The sequence below is a fragment of the Hipposideros armiger genome, unplaced genomic scaffold (genome assembly GCF_001890085.2).
Source record: "Hipposideros armiger isolate ML-2016 unplaced genomic scaffold, ASM189008v1 scaffold_63, whole genome shotgun sequence".
Classification (NCBI taxonomy): domain Eukaryota; kingdom Metazoa; phylum Chordata; class Mammalia; order Chiroptera; family Hipposideridae; genus Hipposideros; species Hipposideros armiger.
In genome coordinates, this window is record NW_017731413.1 from 3,834,699 (window position 1) to 3,860,803 (window position 26,105).

At 35.7% G+C, this 26,105-nt stretch overlaps 1 protein-coding gene across 2 annotated transcripts in view; it reads left to right on the forward strand.

Moving 5' to 3' along the window:
- CDK17 (cyclin dependent kinase 17) overlaps positions 1 to 26,105 on the forward strand; it is a 103,711-nt gene that overhangs the window by 38,815 nt on the left and 38,791 nt on the right. For both annotated transcript variants that reach the window (XM_019641720.1, XM_019641721.1), the window contains exon 2: positions 23,514 to 23,655. In XM_019641720.1, the coding sequence (XP_019497265.1) occupies positions 23,538 to 23,655 (118 nt within the window). In that variant the 5' untranslated portion in view covers positions 23,514 to 23,537. The remainder of the gene's footprint in view (positions 1 to 23,513; positions 23,656 to 26,105) is intronic.

Sequence of the window (26,105 nt, forward strand, 5' to 3'; positions counted from 1 at the left end):
GGCTTCTGGACGGCCGCTCACGCTGGCTGCTGGCTACACATGGTAGCCCATGGCAACGCACTGCCACAGGGGCTGCAGCCTATGCCATCGCCGGCGACTCAAGGCAGCCCAGCTCCAGGTTGAGCTGTTGTTCAGCATTTTAGCTGTAGAGGGCAGTGTCACTGGCCCTCGTATGTGGGATCCGAACCGGGGCCCTCTGGCGTCCCAAGCCAGTGCTTAACCATCGCGCCACTCGGCCGGCCCGAGCCATGGCATGTTTAATGCTAACTGGTGGCTGGTAGGTTTTTCTTTAGTTTGCCCTTACATTCTTTTCCTACCAGTGGTTGTATACCAGCTGTATATGTTATTGTAATTACATAATTTAATCAAATATTACCTAAACCAAAAAAATATTGATGCATAATTTTCTGTGAAAATTTTGGAAAGACTCAATAAAGGCAGGTTGTTAAAAAAAAAAAATCTTGCAGAGTTAGATGTAAAGAAGAATTAAAAGCCTGGAAAGATCATACAAATCTAGAAGAGTTTGGTATTCAGTGCTGGACAGGTGTTTTCAACTTTTCCCTTCACTTTTAAAGAAATCCATGAAAAATTGTAGAATGTGTTGACACCGGGTTTATGTAAGGAACTCCTGTCATGGGCTTTGTCTCACAGCAAAAGATTGGTAAGCACATTTGAATGTTTTAAGTTAAAATGCTTAAGGTACATGGGTGTAATTTTTTTTTTTTTCCCATTTTGTGATTCCCTGAATTTCCAACTTGATTAGTGGACTGGCCCCGAGTTAGTTGATTCACCAATTCTTATTTTTATTGAACGCACCTTCTACCTCAGATATTTTTCTGAACTCTTAACTTGAAAGAAAGTTAGTAGTAAGACAGTAGCACTTTTTCAAACTTTAACATGGATTTTGTAATAAAATTAGAATAATGCTGTGATTTCATGGTTAGTACCACTTTGGCAATGGTCATAAAATTTTGTATTCCAGCCATTTCTTTTAAGAAGACTTTGTAGTTACCTAGGTTTTAGGACCCTCTTATGATACTGTCTAAGAAAGACTTGTTTGCCGCCTTTCTTTTAAAAACAGAGTGGGTTCCTTTTAAATTACCTCTTCCAAGGAATCAGTTGATGCTTTTAAGGCAGACTCTTGAGCCAGTATAATGGTGTTCATATACAGGTGTTAAAATATTTTATTTTCCATTGAATATTACACTAAAATGTGGAACACTTCAACAGTTATGGCTTACTTGGGAAATTAAAAAGAGGAGATTTCCTATTTCTGTTTGTTTTACTTCTTAGGGAGCTGAAAATACCTTTTAAGAATTAGTGGCTGAAAAGGATTGGCCTGCACTCCAATCTGAGGAGGCACAGTGCCCAGAGACTGCCCCAAAGCTTTTTCCTGGCTGCCTGCTCTGGAGCAGCTGACTAACCAGCTGCAGAGCACATTGATCTGGTTATAATTGCTTTCATCCTGGAGCAGAGCAAGTTAACACAATTTAAATCAAGAGCCACATTCTGAAGATCCTGACCTCAAGATAACCTCTCATTTCCTACCTTTGAAAGGGAACAATTCCAGTCACCTCCCAGCTTCTAACCTCAAAATTGCACAGGAACATATAACCTCATCTAAAGATTGTGACCTCTTGACTTTCTTTTTACTTTATACAGGTAAATTCAGAATGAGATCTTTCCAGGTTTCTTTGGAGTGAAAGGAACAATAGTCCCTACCTACTGTTCTTTGTTGAATAGAGAGATAAGTCTTTCTTTACTAATTTTTTTCATATTGAAATCTTCCTAGATCATTCCTATAGATGCAGCATAGATGAAATATACCTGGGACAGTGTTTGTAAACTCACCCTTTTCCTAAAAAAGCATATCAGAGTGTGACAGCTCTTGCCTGTGTTAGATAACAGACCAGTGTTTCTTGATATATACATTTTTAGATCATTGCTTTTTTTTAAATTAATCTAGGTCTCCCGTTCTCTGACTACTCTTACCAGTCACTAAAGGTTTTACTAAGCTTTAGTTTCTAGAGATTTCACCTTTGTTTCTGCGGTGACTCACATGACAGCATAGATCATTTCACATGTGGAAAACCATAAGTAACTGTAGATAAGAGGGACTGAGAATTGTGAGCAATTTCCAACCCATAAGCTGCAAATCCACTCTTCTCTCCCATTCATTATTGAGAATGACATTGTTATAGGAATAACCCTGAATCTGCTCATTCATTAACTGTAACTCACATATTCTTTATTTCAACGGTTAGTAAGAAAATTCGGTGGCTCACAATATGAGCACAAAATATTAATTGAAAAAATCATAGAATTGAGAACTGCTCTTTTATTTCCTGCTAACAAGGGAATTACCACTATGATAGAAGTCTGTGCTTGACTCTAGGAGGACATATGGAGTTAGAACAAAATAAGAAGGAAGAGCAGAAATCATTTTAAAATGTCATGAAATGAGGGAAAAAAGGGAAATGATGTATCAAATGTTTAGGTGTTTTTTAAGTATTAAAATTTTGTTGACTTATGAAGTGATATCTTTCTACTCAGAAAAAAAAAAAGGACCCAGATACCTTACCACGGTTACATCCTTTGGAGTTGTATACTTTCCTGGTAATTGATGGCATTGATCCACCTATAATCTTGGCTAAATCCTCATAAGACCACTGATACATATTACCAGTTCTGAATGTCCAGAGTTTCGGGTACATTATATTTCTGGTAGTGCAAAGCTAATTGATTTATATATGGATCAAATTATGGGTCTTAGCATTAGTCAAATACAGTAATACCTTGGTTTGTGAACATAATTTGTTCCAGAAACAAACTACTCATATTGCAAGACATTGCTCGTTTACCATGTTAAAATGTATTAGAAATGTTTGCTCGTCTTGCGGAACACTCGCAAACCACGTTACTTGCAATCCAAGGTTTTACTGTACTTTAAGCATAAGTTGCTACTGCCCTTTTTTGGGGGGAGGGGAGGCGTAGGGAGGCAGTGCAATTTAAATAGAAGCTTATTCCACGTATTATTTTTCAGAGATGATTTTTACTTGGTGTCTGTTTATCCTATATATTACAATACACTAGATACAACATTTCAGATATTATATATATTATGATATATCAGGCAGTGGTGTGGTTTATTATACTTAGAACTAAGGGAGCTTTTCATATGGATATTAATTTATTTTCTCTTTTATGAAGGACTGGGTCATACTGCCCAAAAAGTAATGACAGAAATGACTTGCTGTGTAGGAAGAAAGGTGGGCACCACCTGTGTTCAATATATGAGTGTGGCCTATTTCTCTAATAGAATATCTAATACTTAACAGCACGGTTCTCTAAAAGAGAGTTTATTAATAATTTTAAAATAACTTAATTTAAAAATAAACCGGCTATTCTAGGAAGGCTGTATAGCAGTGGAAGGTTTGCTAGAGGCTTGTTGTTCTTCCTTTGTCTGAAGTTTCTTCTCAGAAGTGTTGAAATATAACCAGGATAGTTGAAAACTATTTGTAACCATTTGTGTAATTGAGCCTGGAACTTATCTTTATGATTCTTCCCAAGGTGAAATGCTCACAGACCTACTGAAGGAGGAAGGAGGAATGTTTACAGGTCTCTTGCAGAGGTTTTATTCACAATATTATCCTACTTTCTATAAACATAGTTTTAAAAAGAAATATCAGAAATGCCCTCGTTAGGAAGTAATTTGTTATGTACATTTTGGTACAATAGTAGTGAAATATGTTGACTTTCAGATAATTCAATATTGCTAAAATTGCTTTAAGGTGTGGTTTTTCTTTTGAAAAAGATTATCATGGATGCTTTGACTTATTTTACTCAAGAATATTATCTAATTTCATAAAAATTAAAAGGAAAGGCAGTTTGTGTTTCACTCATAATCTGCATCGAACCTGTCTTTTTGTGTGTAGATTGATGGAAAGAGTACATAGGGTTTGAATTTTGGCTTTATCAGGACTTATTTAGTGGCTTCATGAGTTTTTGGTAAGTTACTTAAGTTTTGAGATTTTTGTCTGCTCATTTATATTATAGGAATGGTAAATAATTTTACCTGTTATACTTCACAGTGGATATTAATACATATCTTAGAGGAAAAAAGCAATTTTATCTTTATTTAGCATTGATATATAAGGACAATTTTTAAACTTTTTAATTTTTATGAGTAAATATATAACAAATACTAATCCAATATGTAGACCTTTAGAGGCTTATTAAATTGGCAAAAAATATTTGTGATAAAGAGACTATAGTTTGGTGCCTGAAAAAGATCTCATCATAACCAAGTAATGCTTTTGCAAGTTTAGCACCTTCCTTATATACCTTGTTCTTTCTTATATTTTTGAAGACCCATAAGTCCTTGCAAACATGTTTAATAGATATTCCCTGGATGATACTGAAGGTAGGACTGAATTTCTAGCTCTCTCCCTAAAAGAGAGGAGTAGTTTACTAATATTAATTTTTATTATTTTGAAGCAGTTTTTGAAGTTCATTTGTGAAACATAGAGGAAAAGTATTTTCTTTTCCCCATTTTAGAGAGTAAAGTAAAAGACCAAGCATACTGAAGTGATTTCCTATAATACTTGCCGTCTTTCTTGATAGTACCCACAGACAAGCTTTTTGTTGTGAGGATATGAGAGAAAAACAAGATGGAAAGAAACAGAACAAAATAAAAAACAAATTAAACACAGCCAGATGATTTAACATGTGTATAATTGGAGCCCTTGATTTGCCATTGTCTGAATGTTTGTGTCCCCCTCAAATTTTATATATTGAAATCTTAATGCCCAGTGTGATGTTATTAGGATGCCTTGGTCATGAGGATGGAGCCCTCATGCATGGGGTTAATGTTATTATAAAAGAGAACCTCCCTCCCACGCCCCCCCCACCCCCCTAGCCCACACAGCTCTCCAGTCCCGTCCATCTTGTGAGCATACAAAGAGAAATCTGCAACCTAGAAGGGGGCCCTCACATGACCATGCTGGTGCTTTGATCATAGACTTCAAGCCTCCAGAACTATGAGAAATAAATTTCTGTGTTTATAAGCTACCTAGTCTTTGGTATTTTGTTATAGCATCCTGAACAAACTAAGAGATTGATAAAATGGATAGAAGAAAGGGGCAGAACTAATATTCGAAGAAATAATGGCTAGTTTTTAAAACTGTTAGGACATCAAACCACTGATCTCAGTGTACCCAAAAGAGGATATATAACAAAAAAAAAACACACTTAGTCTTAGTGTCTTAGAAACTTTTTCACAGCACCATTAAGCCAAAAGAAATAACTAACAATTCTGTTTATTAAATAGTTAGGTCCAAACAGCTTAATAGTAGTAGTTAGTACAGTATCTGACAGATGTTGCTATGTTTCCCGCAACACACAGTTGGAATCACAGTGCTAAAATACACATATAAAGAGAAAAATCTTAAAAATGGTTACAGGGTGGGAAAAAAATGTTATTTACAGGGAAATAATAAGAATTTTGAAACTTGAATTTTCAACAGATTATGGAAGTGAGAAGATGATTGAGTGACATCTTTAAAGGGCTAAAAGAAAAAACTGCCAACCAGTAATTCTGTACTCAGTTAAAATATCCCTCAAAAGTCAAAGTGGAACAAGATATTCTTAGATAATCAAAAACAGAGAGAAATCATTTCAGCAGCACATCTGGACTTGGGGACATATTATGGAAATTCACCAGGCTAAAGAAAAACAGTTCTCAAATTGAAGCATGATGGAATGAAGAGCACTGGAAAGGCTAAGTATAAATATGGTGGGCAAGAGTATTGACTACTTAAACCAACAGTATTTATTAACAACGTCTAGTATAACAGTGTTGTATTGAAAGACAATATATAACACATGTAGAAGCAATTATATGACAGCAATAGCAAAGAGGGGACACAAATGGAATTAAATTGTAATAATCATTGTTTACGACATGGTAAAAGCACTAATTTAAAATATAAAATAAAGATGCATTTTCATTTACAGTAACCACTGAAAGAATGGTGCTAAAAGATAACATGCCTATAGAATACATAAAATAGAATAGTAAAAACTAGTTAATATAAAAGAAGGAAGGAAAGGAAGAACAAAGGACAGAGAACGGGGACAAGTGCAAAACAAATAGAAAGATGGTAGACTTAAACTCAACTATATCAATTAAACGCAAATGGACTAAATGCTCCCATTATCTGGCTGAATAAAAAAACAATCCAACTATATGCTGAAATATTTGTTCTTTAAAAGATACTATTTCTTAACAAAAAGGCAAGCCACAGAACAGGAAAAAAAATATTTGCAATACATATGTCTGACAAAGGACTTACATAATACTTAAAGAAGTCTTAAGACAACTCAATTAAAAGTGGACAAAAGATTTAAAGAAGCTATATGAGTGGATAATAAACATGAAAAGATTGTCAACATCATTAGTCACTAGGAAAGTGCAAGTTGAAATGACAGTGAGATGTCACTCATCAGAATAGCTAAAATTAAAAAGATAGATAGTATCAATGTTTATGAGGATGCGTAGCAACTGGAAGAGAAACATTGCGGGTGGGAATATAAAGTGTTATCATCACTTTGGAAAATTGGATATTCCTTAGAAAGTTATACATATCTGTCATATGACCTAGCGAAAAAGGATTTGTGTAAGAATGTTCATAGGAACTTTAATCACAATATTCAAAAACTGGAAACAATCCAAGTGTTCATTAACAGGCAAATGAAAAAAAATGTAGTTTGTCTATTCTATGGAATATCTTCAGCAACAAAAAGAAACAGACTGCTAATACATACAACATGGGTTAATCTCAGAATCGCTATGCTGAGTAAAGAAGTCACATATATAAGAGCACATACTGTTTTATGATTCAGTTTACATAAAATTCTAAAGAATGTACTACCTTAAGTGGATGCTTGATCGCCTGCCAACACTGGGAGCACTCTTCAGTTTGCAAAGCTCAAAAAACAATGTCTATTTTTTTAAAGTCATGATATCTTGCACAAACAGCACCTGATGGAACATCTAGGATTCTGTGGAATCCCAGTTGAAAAGCTCTGCACTGGGAGTTCTGATTATAATAATGCTAGTTGATGACATATTTACTTCCTTTCAAAACTGAAGATGTGAATTTTGATTAGATATATAAGGTGTATATCTGTGAGTCATTTCTGTAATTGCTTTCGTCACCTTAAATATCTTTTGTAGGTAAATAGCATATGAATTTATAAATGTCTGAGGTCTGGCTTCTTCCATTAATGTACCTTGGATGCTGAGAAGATATTGTACATCTGGAACTTCTAGTTTATGGAGTGGAAATATTTTTGTCAGTTTCCAACCCTCCCACTCCCCATCCTGCAACACACAACCCAGCAACAGCACACGAGAGGTGAAATAAATTTCTCGAAGACCAAAACTATTTTTGTATTTAAAGTCTCTATTAATATTGGCATCACTGTGGGCTACTTTTGACGACTTGCATTCTGAAATAAAAGTAGTATGTGATTAAAGCAGGGATCAACAAGCTACAGCCCTAGAGATAAGAGTGGCTCTACATTTTAAAAGGTTTTTAAAAAAATTTGGCAAAGACTATATATGGTCTACAAAGCCTAAAGTTATTTACTATTAGGTAATTTAAAGATAAAGTTTCCTGACGTTGGAACTAGAGAATTCCCTAATGTATTGGGTTGTCAGAAAAGTCATGATGCATTTTTGCAATGAAAACAGAAAAAATATGTCATGACTTTTCTGACAACCCAATAGTTATTTTCAGAATGAAGATTTTATAAAAATCAAATATTTTACAAATATTTTATGTTCAATTTTCATGTGAGAAAGCAGAATTTATCATAAACATAATTATTTTAACAGCTTTGTTGAAATATATAATACATATAATTTATGCACCATAAAGCTCACCCCTTTAAAGTGTATAATTCAGTGAATTTTAATACATTTATAGTTATCACCTTATACAATCATCACCATAATCTAATTTTAGAGCATTTCCACAGCACCCCCAAAAATCTTTGTACCCATTCCTCCTCATTCTCTCCCATTCCCCTGCCTTAGCCCTGCAAATGTTAAATGAAATTATTTAGCCCACCACTTTGATAAAAACAGAGGCAAACTAAGGTTAATCTTTTAGCTCTCTCTAGAAAAAGGGATTTGTTGATTAAATACTAAGGTAAACAAAGCTATAAGAAAAAGAAAAATAGAAGCTTAGGAAACCAAAGTACTTATGCACTCTGAAAAACAATTTAATAGTAACTGACAATGAAAAAGTATATTCTAAGTGTATTCAAAGTATAGTCTATCTAAAATAATATCCTTTAGCAGTACATTAGATTATTAATGTTGTAGAGTTCTTTCAGTAAGTTTTAAAAGTTCATGAAAGAACTCATAAGTCATAGTTTAATTTTTGGCATTTTTTCTTAATGGTTTATGCAACAATACTGTGTTCTATAATTGATGGAATCTTATATTTTGTGAAATATGGTGTGTTTGAAATGATATATTTGTAAGTCAACTATTCCAGAGAAATGCTCAGAACATTTCATGTAATTAATAAAAATATTAAAATTAATCACCAGGAATAGATTTGGTATAAAGGAAAAATCTATTTACATTTGTAAGTAATGAAATAACATTCATTTGAAATTTTAGCAATTCAAACCTTTCATGAAGCCACACTAATCTTTTCCTATGATGATTTTTGAATAGTGAGAGTTTAAAGTTTTCACACAGACACTAATTTGTGCCTTAAGATTTTTTTCAACTACTGAGATTCTGATTTTGTTTTGGAAGATCTGTACATTGCCTAATTTACAGAGTACAGAAAGGGTCATTCTTTTAAAGTTTGAGGTATTAAAATAGATGCCCTTGTTATGGTATTGATTACATAATTTCCTTAGAAGTCATAAGATGAAGCAAATAGCTTAATTTAACTAGAGTATTGTAATTATTAAAATTGCAGATTATTATCTTAAGTATCTAGAACGGAGAAATATGATTCTGTAGGTGGTGCTACCTATTAAGGCATTATTCTGTAAACTTTAGATTCACCCTTGCAAACTTTGTGGTGTGGGAACTGGGAGCCTACAAACTATATTTCTCTCTTTCTAGCTTGTTCCCTGCAACAGTCAGTATCTCCAAGCAACAGGACTTCACCCTGGCAAGAATAGGAGTGACAAATGCCTCTAACTTAAAGTTTTCCCATACTCATGCACAAATATAACTACCTTCATTACATCCCCTCTGAGATACCAACATCAGCTAACCGTTTCTCCCTCTCAGAGATCTGCATCCCAGCTTTGCAGAAACCCTCCTTCATGTTCTTGTTTCTAGTGTTCTTTGAAGAGTGCTTTCTTTTCAGAGATCTGGGGTCCAATTTCATAGGGTTTCTCCTCCAAGCCTCTTAGTAGTTTTTTTTTTTTTAAACCAGAGATTATTTTTAGTTTTTATTATTTTTTATCTTTATTAAATTTATTGGCATGACATTGCTTAGTAAAATGTATAGGTTTCAAGTATACATTTCTATAATACATTGTCTCTATACTGCATTGTGTGCTGACCACCCAGAGTCAGTTCTCCTTTCATCACCCTATATTTGACCCCCTTTTCCCTTACCACTAAACTGTTGTCTGTGTCTGTGACTTTTTGTTTGTTTGCCTTGTTTGTTGCTTTCAGTTTTATATGCCACATATGAGTGAAGTCATAAGGTTCTTGACTTTTTTTTACTTAGTTCACTTAGCATGTTAATCCATGTTGTCACAAATGGCAGTATTTCATCTTATGGCCAAGTAATATTCCATTGTATATATGTACTATATCTTCTTTATCCATCCATCTATTGAAGGACAGTTTGGTTGTTTCCATGTCTTGGCCACCGTGATTAATGCTGCAATGAACATAGGGGTACATATATTTTTAGCCTCTTGGTTTTAATAATCTAACCACTTCCCTTTGTTTCTCTCAGCTTTGGGGGTCATAGCTGCTTTCTGAAATTACTCTCTCTCTGATAATCTGTGTTCTTTTGTTCGCCTTTTCAGTTCTCCAATTCCTGGTTAACAACTATTAAACTCTCTCTGTTAAAAATACTAGTGTAGTTTCTGTCTTTTGACTGACCTGCTGACACTGGTCAAAATAATAGGTCTTTCTTTGCAAACCAGAGTCCTGGAGATCACATTAAGCCACTCTTTATTTTGTAGTTACTGAGCCTCTGCAATGGGCTGGGCCTTTCCTTGTTCTTTGTGTCCTCCATCAGATGTCCTCATCTGCAGTCCCAGAGCTTCTTGAGAATACATCATTATCACACTTTATTGTCAGCCGTGTGCTTTTCTATATTTCTTACCTTGAGACCAGTGATAGTGTCTTTTGTCTGTCTGTCCTTAATTCCTAAGACAGGATTTGTACATACTATTAGATGCTCAGTAGTTTTAATTCATGAACATGCTTGTAGGTAATGGTTTTAAAGGGTAGAAGTCATGATAAAAATTATCTGATGAAGGAAAGGATCTTATTCTGAATATTTTTGACGTTTGAACTCTTCAGATCTTGAGATGTTTAAGCCAAATGTTAATGCGGAATCGAAGATTATATGATACCCCTCCAAAAATCATACACCTGAGGCTTGATTGGGCCTCTCTAGTTCAATTGTTCCCGTTCAGTGGTTTATGAGATTAAGTATGATTCACTCTCACCAGCACATCTTCACCAGCTCTTATATGACTGTTCCAGGGAAGAATCCTAATGTATCCATCATGATACCTCTCAGGTTATCAGACCTCTGCCTTTTATGTCTCACTCTTAATTAAGCCTTCAAGCTCCCCTTTTGCTTTCATCATTATTGCTAAGTATACGTGCTAGATACAGGACCACCCCGAGGGTTTCCAAGTCTTCTAGGTATGTTGATTACTATATACTTGCCTCTCCTTTATTTCGTGGGGTCACACTGGCCTACATCTGTCTCTCTTCCATACCCTTTCCTCTATCATGATACACCTTTATAGGTACCCATGTCATTCCTATGTCATATCCTTTAGTTCAGGCTCCCTCCCATTCAGTTGAAATCAAACAATTTATATCTATAGTTACTGTGTTCCAAGATGAGACTTTGGGGGACATCTTTTGATTCCTACTTTATGTCCTTTGTTGTGGAAGATCTGTTGATCAGTGACTATGGATAATTTGAATGTCTTATTCTACAGTACTGAAATTTTAAAAAAATAAATATTTCCTTGAAATTTCTTTAATTTGTGGAGGGATGTAGATATTTTTTTAATCTTTCAGAATTTTGATGGAGATTTGGCTTGCATTTGGTTTTTTATTTTTGCTATTTGAGTTTTTATGCTGTTAAATCTTTTAAAAACCAATTATGTTGGTTATTTTTAATCTTGAATTTTTAAAACATCGTAGTATGTTAACATTTCATCCTGTTTATCTCCAAACACTAAAACATTGTGAAATTGTGAAAATTATTCACATAAAGTCTGCCTCTCCTCTTGGGAATATGGTAGCAATTCCTCCCCACTTAAAATTAGGCATGGCCATGTGACTTGATTTAGGCAATGAAGTGTGAGTAAAAGTAATTTGCGATACTCCTAGATGGAAGCTTTAAGAGTTAGTGTATGCTTTGCAACACTGTCCCCTTCCTATGGTGGCTTCTACTTCAGCCTAGGTGCTTGAAAATTTGAATAAGAGCCCCCATCAACTCTGAAAGGGTGCATAGCATGAAAGAATAAAATACTAGTTATTTTAAGCCACTGAGATTTCTTGGTGTTTGTTACTGTAACATAACCTAGTCAAACCTGACTTATACTTAGTGTTAATCAATATGACATTTTTTGTAGGAACAGCATTTATTGAACAGAAGTATGTCAGATAAAAACAGTTTTCCCAGGGTATATGTGTCTTTTGAAGTTCAGTCTAAGTGTTTGTAATAATTAGTATAAGTTATGGAAAGAATCTGTTGGAATGATTATTTAGATGCCTTATTTGTGGGCAAAACAGTGTAGTGACAAGTCATAGATAATGTTAAAGGGCCAGGAAAAGAAGGGAAGCCAAGAACTGAATGATAACATCTCCCCAAAGAGACCAGATTTCATACCTGATAACATTAAATAGAGGCCATTTGTTTCAGGGGGAAAAAAAATTAAATCCATCTGACTATAGTCAGTTTTAGAAACTTACCTGTTAAGTAACTAGCCTAAAATTGCATAGCTATTTAAAGGCAGGATTGGGAAAAAGAAATCAGCCCTTTTGATTGTAGCCCTGTGTCCTTTTTTTATTAAGAGGTTTCACTTATTTTCTTAAGATTTTTAATCCACTCATAATCTTTATGCCTCTCTTTTCATTCTGTTCCCCCCCCCCACTTAAACTTATTAACATTTTCCACCAATTTGCACAGAATTGTGTTAATCATAGTTCTTGGCTTATGACACATTATCCTCCCTGGTCTGTGCATGATTTGCTTATCTAATGTGTATATATTTATACATCACTAAAATAACATCTGTGATCCAACTTCTCAAACATTGCCAGTAAATTTATGTGTTCTCCTTGCCTCTCCCTATGGTAGCTATCATCTTGAACTTTGTATTTCAGGTTTTTTTGCATTTTATAAATGTTTTATCATTTATATATTTACCTAAACAATATTGTTTTATTTTTGTTTTTATAAAAAGTATACTAAATGTCTTCTGGACTTGCTTTTTTGGTTAAATATTATGTTACTAATATTCATTCTTGTTGCATATGGTTATAGTTCATTCATTTTTACCACTGTAGAGTCTTCCGTTCTGCAAATTTACCGTAATTTATCCATTTTCCTGTGTATAGACATTTGAGTTGTTTGTAGTATTATGGTATCACAGACATGTTGCTATGAGCATTTCTGTTCATATTTTTGAATTGTGTTAAAAGCTTCTCTTGAATATGTACCCAGAATAAGAATTGGCAGGATCATAGGATATGTAATGTTAACCCTACAAGATTGTACCTAATCAATTTCCACCATTGTTATAATAATGCTGTTCATGTATGTCATTTTTTTAATTGACCAGGATTGCCAGATGTTTGCCTGTTTTATTGATCTTTTGAAAGAACCAGGCTTGTTAATTATGAAGCTTGTTGTAGTTATTGAGATACTAAGTTATCATGGCTTAAACTAAAGCCTAGCAGTAGAGATAGAAGAGGATGGGATTAAGAAATGTGAAGGACCTGAAAGCACTCGGACCTGACTTCATAATCCAATTGGGTATGGAAGTTGAGAGAGTGGAAAAGATAAAGATTGACTTAAGAATAACTTCTGAGTTTCTGGCCTATATATGAATCGGGTGTAAATGTAGTTACTTTTTCTAACCTTGCAATTGAAAAATGCCTCGGTCAGTTTTGTTTTTCTTTCATTAGTTTCTGTGCCATTATTTTCTAATTTAAAAGATAAAGCATTTATACCTCATGATAGTTGTTGGAATACTGGTTTTTTGGTATTAATGCTTGGGAAACATGTCATATAAACTATACCTTCCTCGAGAAGAATTTGAAGCTATTATCCTAATATTATCATTAGTTTACTCTTAAATAAAATAAGCTTGATTGCTCTAGGAAGAACATAGGTTAGGTATTATACAAATCTATAAACTCCTGCGCTTCCTTTATTGTTTAAAAATGTTAGCATTTAAGGGACTAAGTAACTTGAAGCCCAGAATAATTAATAGTTTACTATACCTTCCTGTAGTTGTACTTTGAGAAATATAGTACTTATATGCAAATGGAGGGTTAGGAGCTCTCATCACTTGACTGAGATACACTATATAGAGTGATAATTTGAATTGTCTTCAGTGGGGGAATTTAAATTTTTTTTAGAGTACAAATATTTCATTAGTCACCAGAGATGATTGATTCTCAAGTACAGGAGATAATTTACAGAGCAAGGATTTTATAAATAGTTCTTTGTATCTTTCGCTGAACTCTTGGCTTTACAATTTAAAGCTTTTTTTTAATCTTTTTTTTTTTTAAAGAATTTGGGAAAATAAATTTAGCTGGCGTAAATAACTAAGTTAAAAGAGAATTTCATCCATTTACAAAAATAAAAATTAATGAAGTCTTACCATTTTCTTTACAAATCTTTGCTGCTTTTTCAGTGGATTTTTTCCTTTTTGTATATAACCATTTGTGTATCAAAATGAGGCACTACCTCAAGTGATTACAATTGCTCTCTTGGTTCTGCTCTGAGTAAGACCATTATTATCAAAAGCATCAGATGACATTTCTAATAGATGACTTTCTGAATTCACTGAAACTGAACAGCTGTTTCAAACAAATGCCCTTTCTTTGAGGATTTATCATCTGCAAATCAATTGATGATTATTCATGATGAAAGTATCTACATTTTGAGTGATTTTTGAATCAGATTTTAATCATATTTTGAATTTTAACTTATAGCCCAACAGACCATATGCAGAAACACATATTTAAAGAAAATAATTAAATTAATTTTTGTGGAAAAATATTATCTTCTATAAGCCAGAAGGATTTGGAGGATTATTTATATCAATGAATGTATTGAGATACAACATTAATAAGCCTGTCAGAGGCTCCTTGGCGACTAGTTTAGGTTTTGTCTAAATTGTTATTGAATCCAGAGGATAAGTAGGCTTGTCATTTCATGTACCTGTAGGAGTTCCAATATAGTGAACTAAGTGTCTTGATCTTTACAACCTTAATAAAGTCAGCCAATCAAATTAACTTTTAAATAAGTTACCACACTGGTGAAACAGTTTTCACGAAAAGTGCAATTTGAGTATTCTCTTTGTTGAATGAATTGTTTGGTTTTGTAATAATCAAATAAAAACATTTATGTATTAACCTGGAGTTATACTCACTTGCAATACTACACATTCATTGTTCTGGAAATTATATAACACCTCCCTAAGACTAAGTTTCTTGTGGGCAGAGTTCATATCTTATTTATCTTTCTGCCTTCAATGCTGCCTATATTGCTTGGAACATGGTAGGGCCTCTATGTGAATGTTGAATGAATGAATACAAGTTTTTAACAAAAAAAGGAAAACCTCAGCAGAGATATCAGAATGAGACAATGACCTAAAACTTTGCCAGTCAATAGATTGACTTTAGATAGGGAGAAAGATCTTATGTTACGAAAGATGACTAGCCTCTTCCTCTTTCTCTCTCTCTGTCTCTCTCTCCCCCTCTCTGTCTCTCTCTCCCCCCCTCTCTCTCTCTCTCTCCCCCCCCGCGTCTCACCTGCCTGTTTCCACCCTTACATCTCCTCTCTGACCCTCCTGCCTTCCTCTTATAAGGACCACTGTGATTACACTGAATCCACCTGGATAGTCCCGGGTAACCTCCCCGTTAATGTAATCACATCTGCACAGTCTTTTTTTTTTTTCTCTGTAGGTTAACATGTTCATGGGTTTTGGGAATGAGGATGTGGATATTTTTGGGGGGCCATTACTCAGCCTACCACATATAACGTGTGAAAGTCTATCACAGTGCCTTATACCTAGCTAGCATTCACAAATATCTTAAATATGTGATTAAAAATGTGAGAAATTTATAAAGTATGGAAGGAGTAGAGGTACAGGTTTCCTTCACCTCTCCAATTACATTTTTAGTTTATGTANCCCCCTCTCTCTCTCTCTGTCTTTCTCTCCCTCTCTCTCTCTCTGTCTCTGTCTTTCAGTGGGTATTTATGAGTACCTTTTGGATGCCAGATTTTGTGCTAAATGCTGGGTTGTACTAAATACAACAATGAACAAAACATTAGGTTTCTCAAGGAGATGAAATTGTAGTGGAGGGAATCAGCAATAGACCAATATTAGAATGTCAAGCAATAAGGCTATGGAGGAAATTAAAACAGGTAAAGGGATAAAGTATAATCTGGGTGTAGAGTTATCACTGTTTTATACAGGGTGACAGAGAAGTGATGTTTGAGTAGAATCCGGAAAGAAGACCAGTTAGGTTGCTATAAATATTATATTCTAAGCAAAAAGATGGTGTGGCTTGGATCAGAATTTTAGTAGTTCAAGTGGTAAGAAGTGGTCAGACTCTGGATATAATTTGAAGGAGGAGCCTATAGGTTTTGGTGATACACTGATTATAGGGTGTGAAAAAAAGAGAAGACAATCAGAGTGGGTGATGGACTAGAGTTATCATTTACTGGTATAGTGAAGACTGCAAAAGGAGCAGGGTTTGGAGGAGTAGAGATACATGTGTTATTTTTTCCTTGATATCTGTTCCTAATACTAGACTTTAATTCTTCTGTAGTTAGGAACATTACTTCCTAACTTTGGAAATTCGGTACTATGAAAGAAAACTGAATTGGGATCCGTAAGGTAGAATTTTAAGACCTGACTCCCATTTTCAGAAACTTGACCAAATCACTTCATTTTTGGAGCCTCTTCAAACTCTGTTTCTTTAACCATGAAGTGAATTGGTTGGCCCAGATTGTATCTAACATCCTTTCATTGGCCACAATGTGTTCCTCTGTTCATTCTTTTTGGAACTACTTTGATGATTTGTCCTTTATCCACTTATTAATTGTAGACATTCCTCATGTTTCTGACCTTTTTATTACACATATTTTTCCTGGCTTCAGTTAGTTTTATAAGTATAAATGTAACTCTCAAATCCACACTTTAATCTTTGACCTCTTTTCTGAGTTCCAGATTCATTAAAATTTGTTCCAGTAGGCTCAATACTGAATTCATTTCCCCTCCCCCTAAACTTGCCTTTCTTTCTGTGCTCAGCTATTGACAATTTTGATTATATGATTATACTACTATTATTAATAGCTGATCATTAACCTTACTGAATCATTAATGTTTCATTTGCTAAATAGTTTAATTAGAATTAAGTTTGGGGACACCAGCCAAGATGGTGGAGTAGATAAACACTATGCTTACCTTCTCTCACTACCATATCAAAATTACAACTAAATTACAGAACAAACATCATTGAGAATCACCTGAAGTCTAGCATAACTGAAGCCCTACAACTAAGGACATACAGAAGAAGCCACCTCGAGACTGGTAGGGGCAGAGACGTGGAATGGGCTGGTCCCACATCTGCCTGTGACCATAAAAAATTAGGAGGGATATCTCGGCTATGGAGATCCCCCCAGAGGAGCGAGGGATCCCAGCCACACACCATGCTCCCCAGCCCAGAGTTCCAGTGCTGGGTTAAGAAGTCCCCATAACTCCACAACCAGTGAAGAGTGTGGCTGAGACTAGGTGGATGCAGTCTCAGGCACTCTTTTTAAAGGGCCTGGCCACGGACTTACTCACTTACACTCAATATGAGCTCCAGCCTTGGCCTGAGCTCCAGCACTGGGGCAATAGCTTGAAAGACATCAGAGATATATGGGGAGGAACTGAGTTGTCTGGCTTCAGAGTGAGAGCTGGAGGGGCAGCTTTCTTCCGGACAGAGGAGCTGGCAAAAACCATTGTTTCTTTGCTGAGCCCTCCCGCGCTCCCAGCATGCAGACTCACGTTGCTGCTATATCTGAGTCTCCATCAACTTGGCTAACACCCTTTATTTGCCCTGCCCTGGTTCCCTGAGACCCCACTCCACCCAACTTTCAGGCCCACCCAAGCTACTTCCAGTGTTTTTTCCAAATAAGTGGCTTGTCTTGGCTCATGCTGCAGACTTTTGTAAAACCTGTTAAAGGTTCACAAAACCCAAACAAGCAGCATCTGGATTTGGCGTGTCCTATACCTCTGGCTGAGCAGCCCTAAGCCTGGCACTAGCAACAGTCAGCCTTGGTTCGCAGCTTGGCCTTTTGAGACACCTCCAAGCCACGTGTGAGTAGTGGCCATCTGAAGATTGCTTTGTGTGGTGCATGCCAAGTGGCCCAGGCAGGGCAAAGGCTGAAACTGAACTTGGCCTGCAGTGGGCCTCCCGGCACGCCTGGTGGCCAGCTTTGGACCCAGATGGAGCATCACCCAGCAACCTCCGGAGCCACACACCCAAAGGACATACTGTGCAGGCACTAGAGCCCCACTAAAGCTAATCCTGCTGTGTTGGGTTAGCCTCTGCACAACAGTTTCTCTACTGTTAGTTACAGCCAGTCCTCATAACCAATCAGCCCAAGGATCAATCCTTCCCATTAACATGCAAACAGCAACTAAGGCACAACTATAACAGGAGGGCACACACAATCCATACAAGGGACACACTTGGAGTACCCGGCTCAGGTGACCAGGAAGACTGCGCCACTGGGCCCCACAGCACCCTTACTACATAAGGTCACTCTACTAAGATTGGGAGACATAGTCCTACCTAACATATAGAAACACACAGGGAGGCACCAAAATGGAGAGACAAAGAAACGTCCCAAATAAAAGAACAGAACAAAACTCCAGAAAAAGAACTAAACAAAATAGAGATAAGCAATCTACCAGATGCAGAGTTCCAAACACTGGTTATAAGGATGCTCAGTGATCTCAGTAAGAACTTCAGCAAAGAGATAGGAAACATAAAAATGGAGATAGAAAACATAAAAAAGAACCAATTAGAAGTAAAGAATACAATAACTGAAATGAAGAATACATTAGAGGAAATCAACAGTAGATTAGATGTAGCAAAAGATAAAATTGGTGCTTTAGAAGATAAGGTAGCAGCAAAAAATCAAACCCAGGAACAGCAAAAAGAAAGAATCCAAAAAAAATGAGGATACTTTAAGGGGCCTGTGGGACAACATCAAGCGTATCAACATTTGCATCATAGGGGTACCAGGAGAAGAAGAGAAAGAGAAAGTAATTGGGAACCTATTTGAAGAAATAATGACGGAAAACTTTCTTTACCTAATGAAGGAAATAAATATGCAAGCCCAGGAAGCACAGAGAGTTCCAAATAAGATGAACCCAAAGAGGCCCACACCAAGAAACATCATAATTAAAGTGCCAAAGGTTAAAGACAGAGAATCTTAAAAGCAGCAAGAGAAAAGTAGTGAACTACAAAGGGGCTCCCAACAGACTGTCAACTGCTTTCTCAAAAGAGATTTGCAGGCCAGAAGGGATTGGCAGGAAAGTGATGAAAAGGACCTACAACCAAGACTACTCTACCGAGAGCAAGGCTATCATTTAGAATCGAAGGAGAGATAAACAGCTTCTCAGACAAGAAGAAGCTAAAGGAGTTCATAAACACCAAACCAGAATTACAAGGACTGTTAAAGGGACTTTTTTTTTTTTTTTAGCTGAGCCGTTCTGCCACCTGTTGGCAGCTCAGTGGGCAGCTCAGCTTGGGCCGGGAATCAAACCAGTGACTCTATTGCTCAGAGCTCGCACTCTTGAGCAAGCTCTTAACCAACTGAGCCACTCGGCCAGCCCTTAAAAGGACTTCTTTAAGGTGAAAAAAAAAAAAAGATTAAAAATATGAATAAGAAAGTGGTATAACTACATTTCTATCAACAGTTACTTTCAATGTAAATGGATTAAATGCCCCAGTCAAAAGATATACGAAAACAAGATCCTTACATATGTTGCCTACAAGAGACTCACTTCAGATCAGAAGACACACACACACAGACTGAAAACTAAGGAATGGAAAAAGAAATTTCCTGAAAATGGAAATGAAAAAAATAAAGGGGGTAGCAATACTTATAGTAACCAAAATAGACTTTAAAACAAAGGCTATATATAACAGGAGACAAAGAAGGACTCAATAATCCCACTTCTGGTTATTCAGAAAAACCCCAAAAACTACTTTGACGTGTGAATCCATATATTCATTCCATCATATGTTTACAATGGCCAAGATGTAGATGCTTCTACAGCTTGGGTATCTGTCAACAGATGATTGGATGAAAAGTAGGTGGTACATGTATACAATGAATATTGTTTGGCCTTGGAAGGAAATGGTCTGCGGTGGAATGTATGGAGCTGGGTATTGTGCTGAGTGAAGTATGGTAGACAGAGAAGACAGATGCAGCATGATTTCACTTATACGTGGAATCTGAAGAACAAAGTAAACAAAACAAACAAACTCATAGATACAGAGAACATTTTGATGGTTGCCAAATGGGAGGGGAGTTTGGGGGTGGGTGAAAAAAATGAAGGGGTTAAGAAATACAAATTGGTAGTTATAGAATAGTCATGGGGATGTGAAGTAAAGCATAGGGAATATAGTCAGTAATATGGTAATAACTATGTATAATTCCTGACTAGACTAGTCAGGGGAATCACTTCTTAAATTATATAAATGTCTAACCTGAAATTAATATAAAATAATATTGAATGTCAGCTGTAATTGAAAAATTAAAACGTTGGTAAAAAGGTGACGGGGTGAGTAAAAGGTCCAAATTTCCAAGTATAAAGCAAGTAGTTCACGGGGATGTAATGTACAGCATGGGGAATATAGTCAATAATATTGTGATAGTGTGGTATGGTGTCAGATGGTTGCTGGGCTTATCATGGTGATCACTTCTTTAGGTATATAAATGTTGAATAGCGATTGTGTACACCTGAAACTAATATTGTATGTCAGCTACATTTTAATAAAAATCTTAAAAATAAAAAAGTAAAAAAAATTAAGTTTGGGAAACTAACCTATTGGATCTTATTTAGTGAGATTATGATTCTAAAACCCTTTCATGGTGCCTATAAGGTGAAAACTTAATTTTCATAATACAAAAGTATTATTTGCTGATTTTTAAAAACTGTGTTGACATTTGCTCTGATGGTGCACATAAGCACTGGTGTATAAAACTACTGGCTCCTTATTTCAAATCATAGCAGTGGCATTCTTCCCTTACATGGATTTACAGGGAAAGAAAGAGTTTCACTTAAGAAGTTTTTTGATGAAGCAATGAAATGTATTAATTTTCTTCAATCTCACCCTTGAATACATGTCTTTCTTAATATTTTGTGTGATAAGACAGGTCACATAAAACATTTTTGCTGGTATGGTATAGCCATACAGTGGAATAGCAAACATCCATTTAAAAGGATGCTGTATATCTACATTCATTTACACAGATGGATCTCCATGACATTGTTGAGAGGGAAAAGCTGAAATATAATACTTCGTAGGAAAACAGTCTAATGTAGGTGAGAACTGTGTTTCAGCTTTAATTATATTTAGCTCACTACTGGTATCAAATGTTTTGAGTGCGGAATCAAGACTTTCCCTTCATTTAGGGCTTGGGATTTGAGCACCTGTGAGACTCTGGAAATCTCTTCATGCTTTCCAGCTCATTCAACAGTTGGTAAAATTAAGAGACCTATCTCTGTTTCACAGCCCAGCTGCTGGGATTTTGAACAGCTGGGACATTTTATTTTCTCTTTAGCCCCACCCCTGGCTTTTCTGGCCTCTGGAGAAAGCATTCACCTAGTACCCTCTCTCCTGTAGTGAGTGTGGCCTGCGCTTGGTGAAGTCCCTGTGCCCCTTGGAGACAGGATTTTCTCTTAGATTTGCTGCCCTATTCTCAGCATTTTGCAGCCTTACCTTCCTACTCCCCCAGTGCAGCTCCAGTACTTGGAAAGAATCCTTTTGAGAAAGTGCAAATTTGCTTTGTGAACAAGGCTGCTCAGAATGCTAATCTGTCTAGCCAGCTCCCGTGTACCCCTTAAAAGCTGGTTAAAAGTTGAGCTACTTTTCCCCTTCTATAGCAGGTTCACCCCTTCTATTACCATGACCCCAGCCTTATTTTCATTCCTGGAAAGGGCTTGTTCTCTAGAATTTAATTCATTTATATTTCTTTGCATCTCAGCTCTCTGAGTTTAAAAAAGTATGTGTTTATACTCTGTTTGGCTTGTTCTTATTGTTGAGATGGGAGAAACAATAGTCTTTTGGGAGTTTCTACATCCTAATCATAAGAAGTAGTTCTAATATTTTACTCTGTTGTGTCTAAAATAATTGATATAGGTTGACTGTTCACATTGAAAACATTTAGCTAGTTTTTTAAATAAAATTCTAAAATGAGTTATTGGCTTTATGTAGCCTTGGTGAAAAACTGATATAAATGCCAGCTGACAAAATAGTTAAAATTTTTTTTCATTGTGGTAAATATAGATAACATAAAATTTACCACGTTAAATATTTTTAAGTATACAATATAGTGACAGATGCATTCAAAGTGTTGTGTAGCTATCATCACTGCCTATTTCCAGGACTTTTTTATCATCCCAAACAGACTCTGTATCCATACACAACAACTCCTCATTACCTGATTTGTCCTACTCCCAGTAACCTCTGTTCTACTTTCTCTATGAATTTGTCTATTCTAGATATTTCATATGAATGGAGTCATACAATTTTTGTCCTTTTGTGTCTTATTTCACTTGAGCTCCTTGTTTTCAAGGTTCATCCATGTTGTAGCATGTATCAGAACTTCATTCCTTTTTATGGCAGAATAGTTTTGTTTATTCATCTGTTGATAGATGCTTAATGTTTTCACTTTTTATTATCTTCAGGATAAAAGAAAATTTTTCTTAATTATATAGTACACAGTCCTAGATCAACTTTGGCCCTAGATAAGTTCCTTTGAAATACTTGTAGTTGGGAACTGATTTTGAACATTTTCAGCTGTCCTTACATATATACATTCATATATGGAGAGTTTTAGGCTATCTTTCTGAGTATCATTAATTGCCCTTTTATCTTTTTTATTGCCCTTTTACCTTTTTAAATTTGATCTAGCTCTGACAGAAAAGCTAGAGATCTTCTTGACAACTAGAGGAAAACCATAAAAGTTATTTTGCATTTTATATACAGAGGGTGCCAAAAAAATGTATACACATTTTAAGAAAAGAAAAAACTTTAGTCAGAGAACTTCTTTGAACCTGTTTGCTTATTTGTGAAAATGGAACAGTGTGGTCTACTCTTTAGAGTTAGGGAGACTAAATGAATTAAGAGAGATGAAAGTGTCTAATGGGGTAGGCATTTGATACCGTTTAATTAGGCTTTCATTCCTTCCTTGTAAAGCTTGGCATTGTTATAATAATAAGAAGAGACTCCTGACAGCTGACCAAGGGAAAAACAAAACAAAACCCAATATAATGGCTAAATAAGAACTTAAGAAAGAAAATCTCTGTTTAATAAAGTGTCAAACGTCATTCATTATTTTCTCCCCTACCCTCTTCATCTCTCCTGTCCCCAAAGTTCTATCTAAATATACCGTTGACTGGTTCCAATATGATTGATATTCATAATGATAGAACCCACACATCAAAATAGTATTTTCACTATATTGATTTTTTAACGTGCATGTTAGGAAAATTTCCTGTCTTTCTAAATTTACTTGTGATGCTAAAATCTCAATCTTTAGTTTGTAGAATTCCTGCTCTTCTGATTGATGCTATATAAATATAGCATTAATGAGAGGGAGTGGATCTTTTTAAGGAAGGGGTTGGATTTTGTAATGTTTGGTGGAAGTAGGAATTCCAAACCTAGAACAACATTTGTCTTAAGCTCTAAAATATTCATAGCTTTAATTTTGTGTTCATTGTGTTCTCTTCTTCAGGATTTTTCACATTCAATCGATAGGATGAAAAAATTTAAGAGAAGGCTGTCCCTCACCCTTCGAGGAAGCCAGACTATTGATGAATCATTGTCTGAATTGGCTGAACAAATGACTATTGAAGAAAATAGCAGCAAGGATAATGGTAAGTATTTGGGGGGTGAGGAGGTGAGGAAAGATGCTTTCCACTTTTGGTTATTTTATAAATAGAATGTAAATTTACTTTCCTAATTAGTTTCTTATAGCTTTCTTTTATTTATTTCTCTGTCTGGGTCCCTAGTTATTAGGAAACAGAAGACTACACAACTTGCTTGCTTGCTTCTGGAATGTTCAACTCTTACTCCAGCAGTGTTGCTCTACCTAGTCTTTAACCTCATGAATTCTTCAATCTCATTTATCTTTTTATTTTTCATTGGTTCTTAAATAAGAATACCTTGCATAAGAGCATCCTAGTTGTTAAGTAACTATTTTTAAATTAACAGTTAAATATTCTTGTTATTTTATAGCCTGAGTTAATTTTTACAGCTTAAAAGTACATAGTAAGTTTATGAGATTCCTGTTTGAGGCTTCATCATAGTTTTATAACATTATATATGGATGTTGACTCTCCACATAGAGAATAAGGTTATTCACATGAGTGAATCTTACTATTTTCTTGTTTTATATTTACCACAGAACCTGTCATAGCATTGAGTACACTTACAGTATATAGACATAGTTTCACACATTAGACAGTTCTTTTTTACAATGTAAAGTAGTAGTACACAGATGTTGATATAAAATAAAAAGAGCCTGTTAAATTGAATGGATTAAAATGTAAAGTCCTGATGAAATTTATAGAACAAGATTATGTATTCAAAACTGAAGTAGCCCTAGGGATGTCATAATAATAACCAGAAAGGAGCTTACAGGAGTGGCTGCCGTTGTGTCACGATGTGCAGATTCTTTGGCAAACTTTCTTGTCTGTGCTTGAAATTCTTCTGTTAGAGATTTGTGGCCGCGGGTGAAACTATGAATACCCCAACCCCCTCCAGGTGAATGCACATGTCCTTGTTGTGACTGACAATAGGATAATGGAAGGCGCTCTGGACTTTAAGTTAAAACTTCTAGTTGGAATTTAGGATGCACTAACATGCTTATACACTTATTATTGGGTTGTCAGAAAAGTCATGACGTATTTTGTCTGTGTTTTTCAAAGGTCATTTATTTATATAAAGAACAAAGATCAATCAGTGATATATTGTCAGTTTTGCTCAATAACCTTTTGCCATCTTTCAGTGAGCTTCATAATTCCTCATTCATAGAAGGACCTGTCTTTATTTGCAAAAAACTGAACAAGGTGCTGATTTACAGCCTTATCTGAATTGAACGTTATACCACGCAAGGAGTTTTGAAGACAGAGAAACAAGTGGAAGTCTGACAACGCAAGGTCAGGCGAGTATGGTGGGTGTGGCAGCACATCCCATCCAAGCTCCAATAATTTTTGACGGGTGATCAAACTTCTGTGTGGTCTCGCATTGTCACGATGGAACATAATTCCTTTACAATTAACAAGCCCTGGACGTTTCTGGATGATGGATTCATTCAAACTGTCCAATTGCCGACAGTACACATTCAAATTGATTGATTGGTTCCTTGGTAGGAGCTCGAAAAACACGACACCTTTAAAATCCCACCACACTGAGAGTATAATCTTCCTCTGATGAATGTCTGCTTTCGATGTTGTTTGAGGCGAATCATCATGTCGGGACCAAGACAGTTTGTGCACCACACTTTTGTAAACAATCCACTTCTCATCACCAGTTATCAGCTGTCAAATGAACTTCTTTGAGTTCATGCAGAACCCAAATATCGAGCTTGCTTACGTATCCCAGCTTCTTCAGGTGGTCGTGAACGCTTGAATGATGGATGTTCAATGTTTCTGCAGTCTCTCATGTCGTGTAACGTGGGTTTGACTCGATCAATGCCTTTATTTTGTCGTCATCGACCTCAGTGGGCCTCCCTGACTGAAGAGCGTCGTTAAGACCAAAATCACCAGCATGGAATTTCGTGAACCATCATTGGCACTGACGTTCTTGTAGAGCATTGTCACCATAAACTTTATGCAACTTTTTACAAGCTTGACAGGCGCTCTTCCCTTTATGGAAGTAAAAGAGTAAAATATGGCAAAAATGCACAGTTTGGTCTTCCATCTTCAACTTGTTATAAAATCTCCAAAACTCAACCAAATCACTCAGTTTTTTTTTAGCGTGAAGCTAGAACTGTCAGCTGTCAAATGACATAGCAATAACATGCAAATGACTCTAGTACTTCCAAAAATGAACTAGTGCAGCATGACTTTTCTGACAACCCAAAAGTTGTATGACTCTGGGTAAATAATTTATCCTACCCAAGGTTGAGTTTATCTCTTTTCCTTAGAAAGGTCCTTATCAAAGGTTATATGGCTCTTTGTAATATGGGAGAGGAGACATGGATGAGTTCTTTAGAAATTTAAAATAATAATTTGAATAGGAAATAATAATTTGAATATAATTTATATGTAGGAGGGAAGCATTTTGCATTTGAGTCAAATCTCAAAAATGGTTGTATCATGTC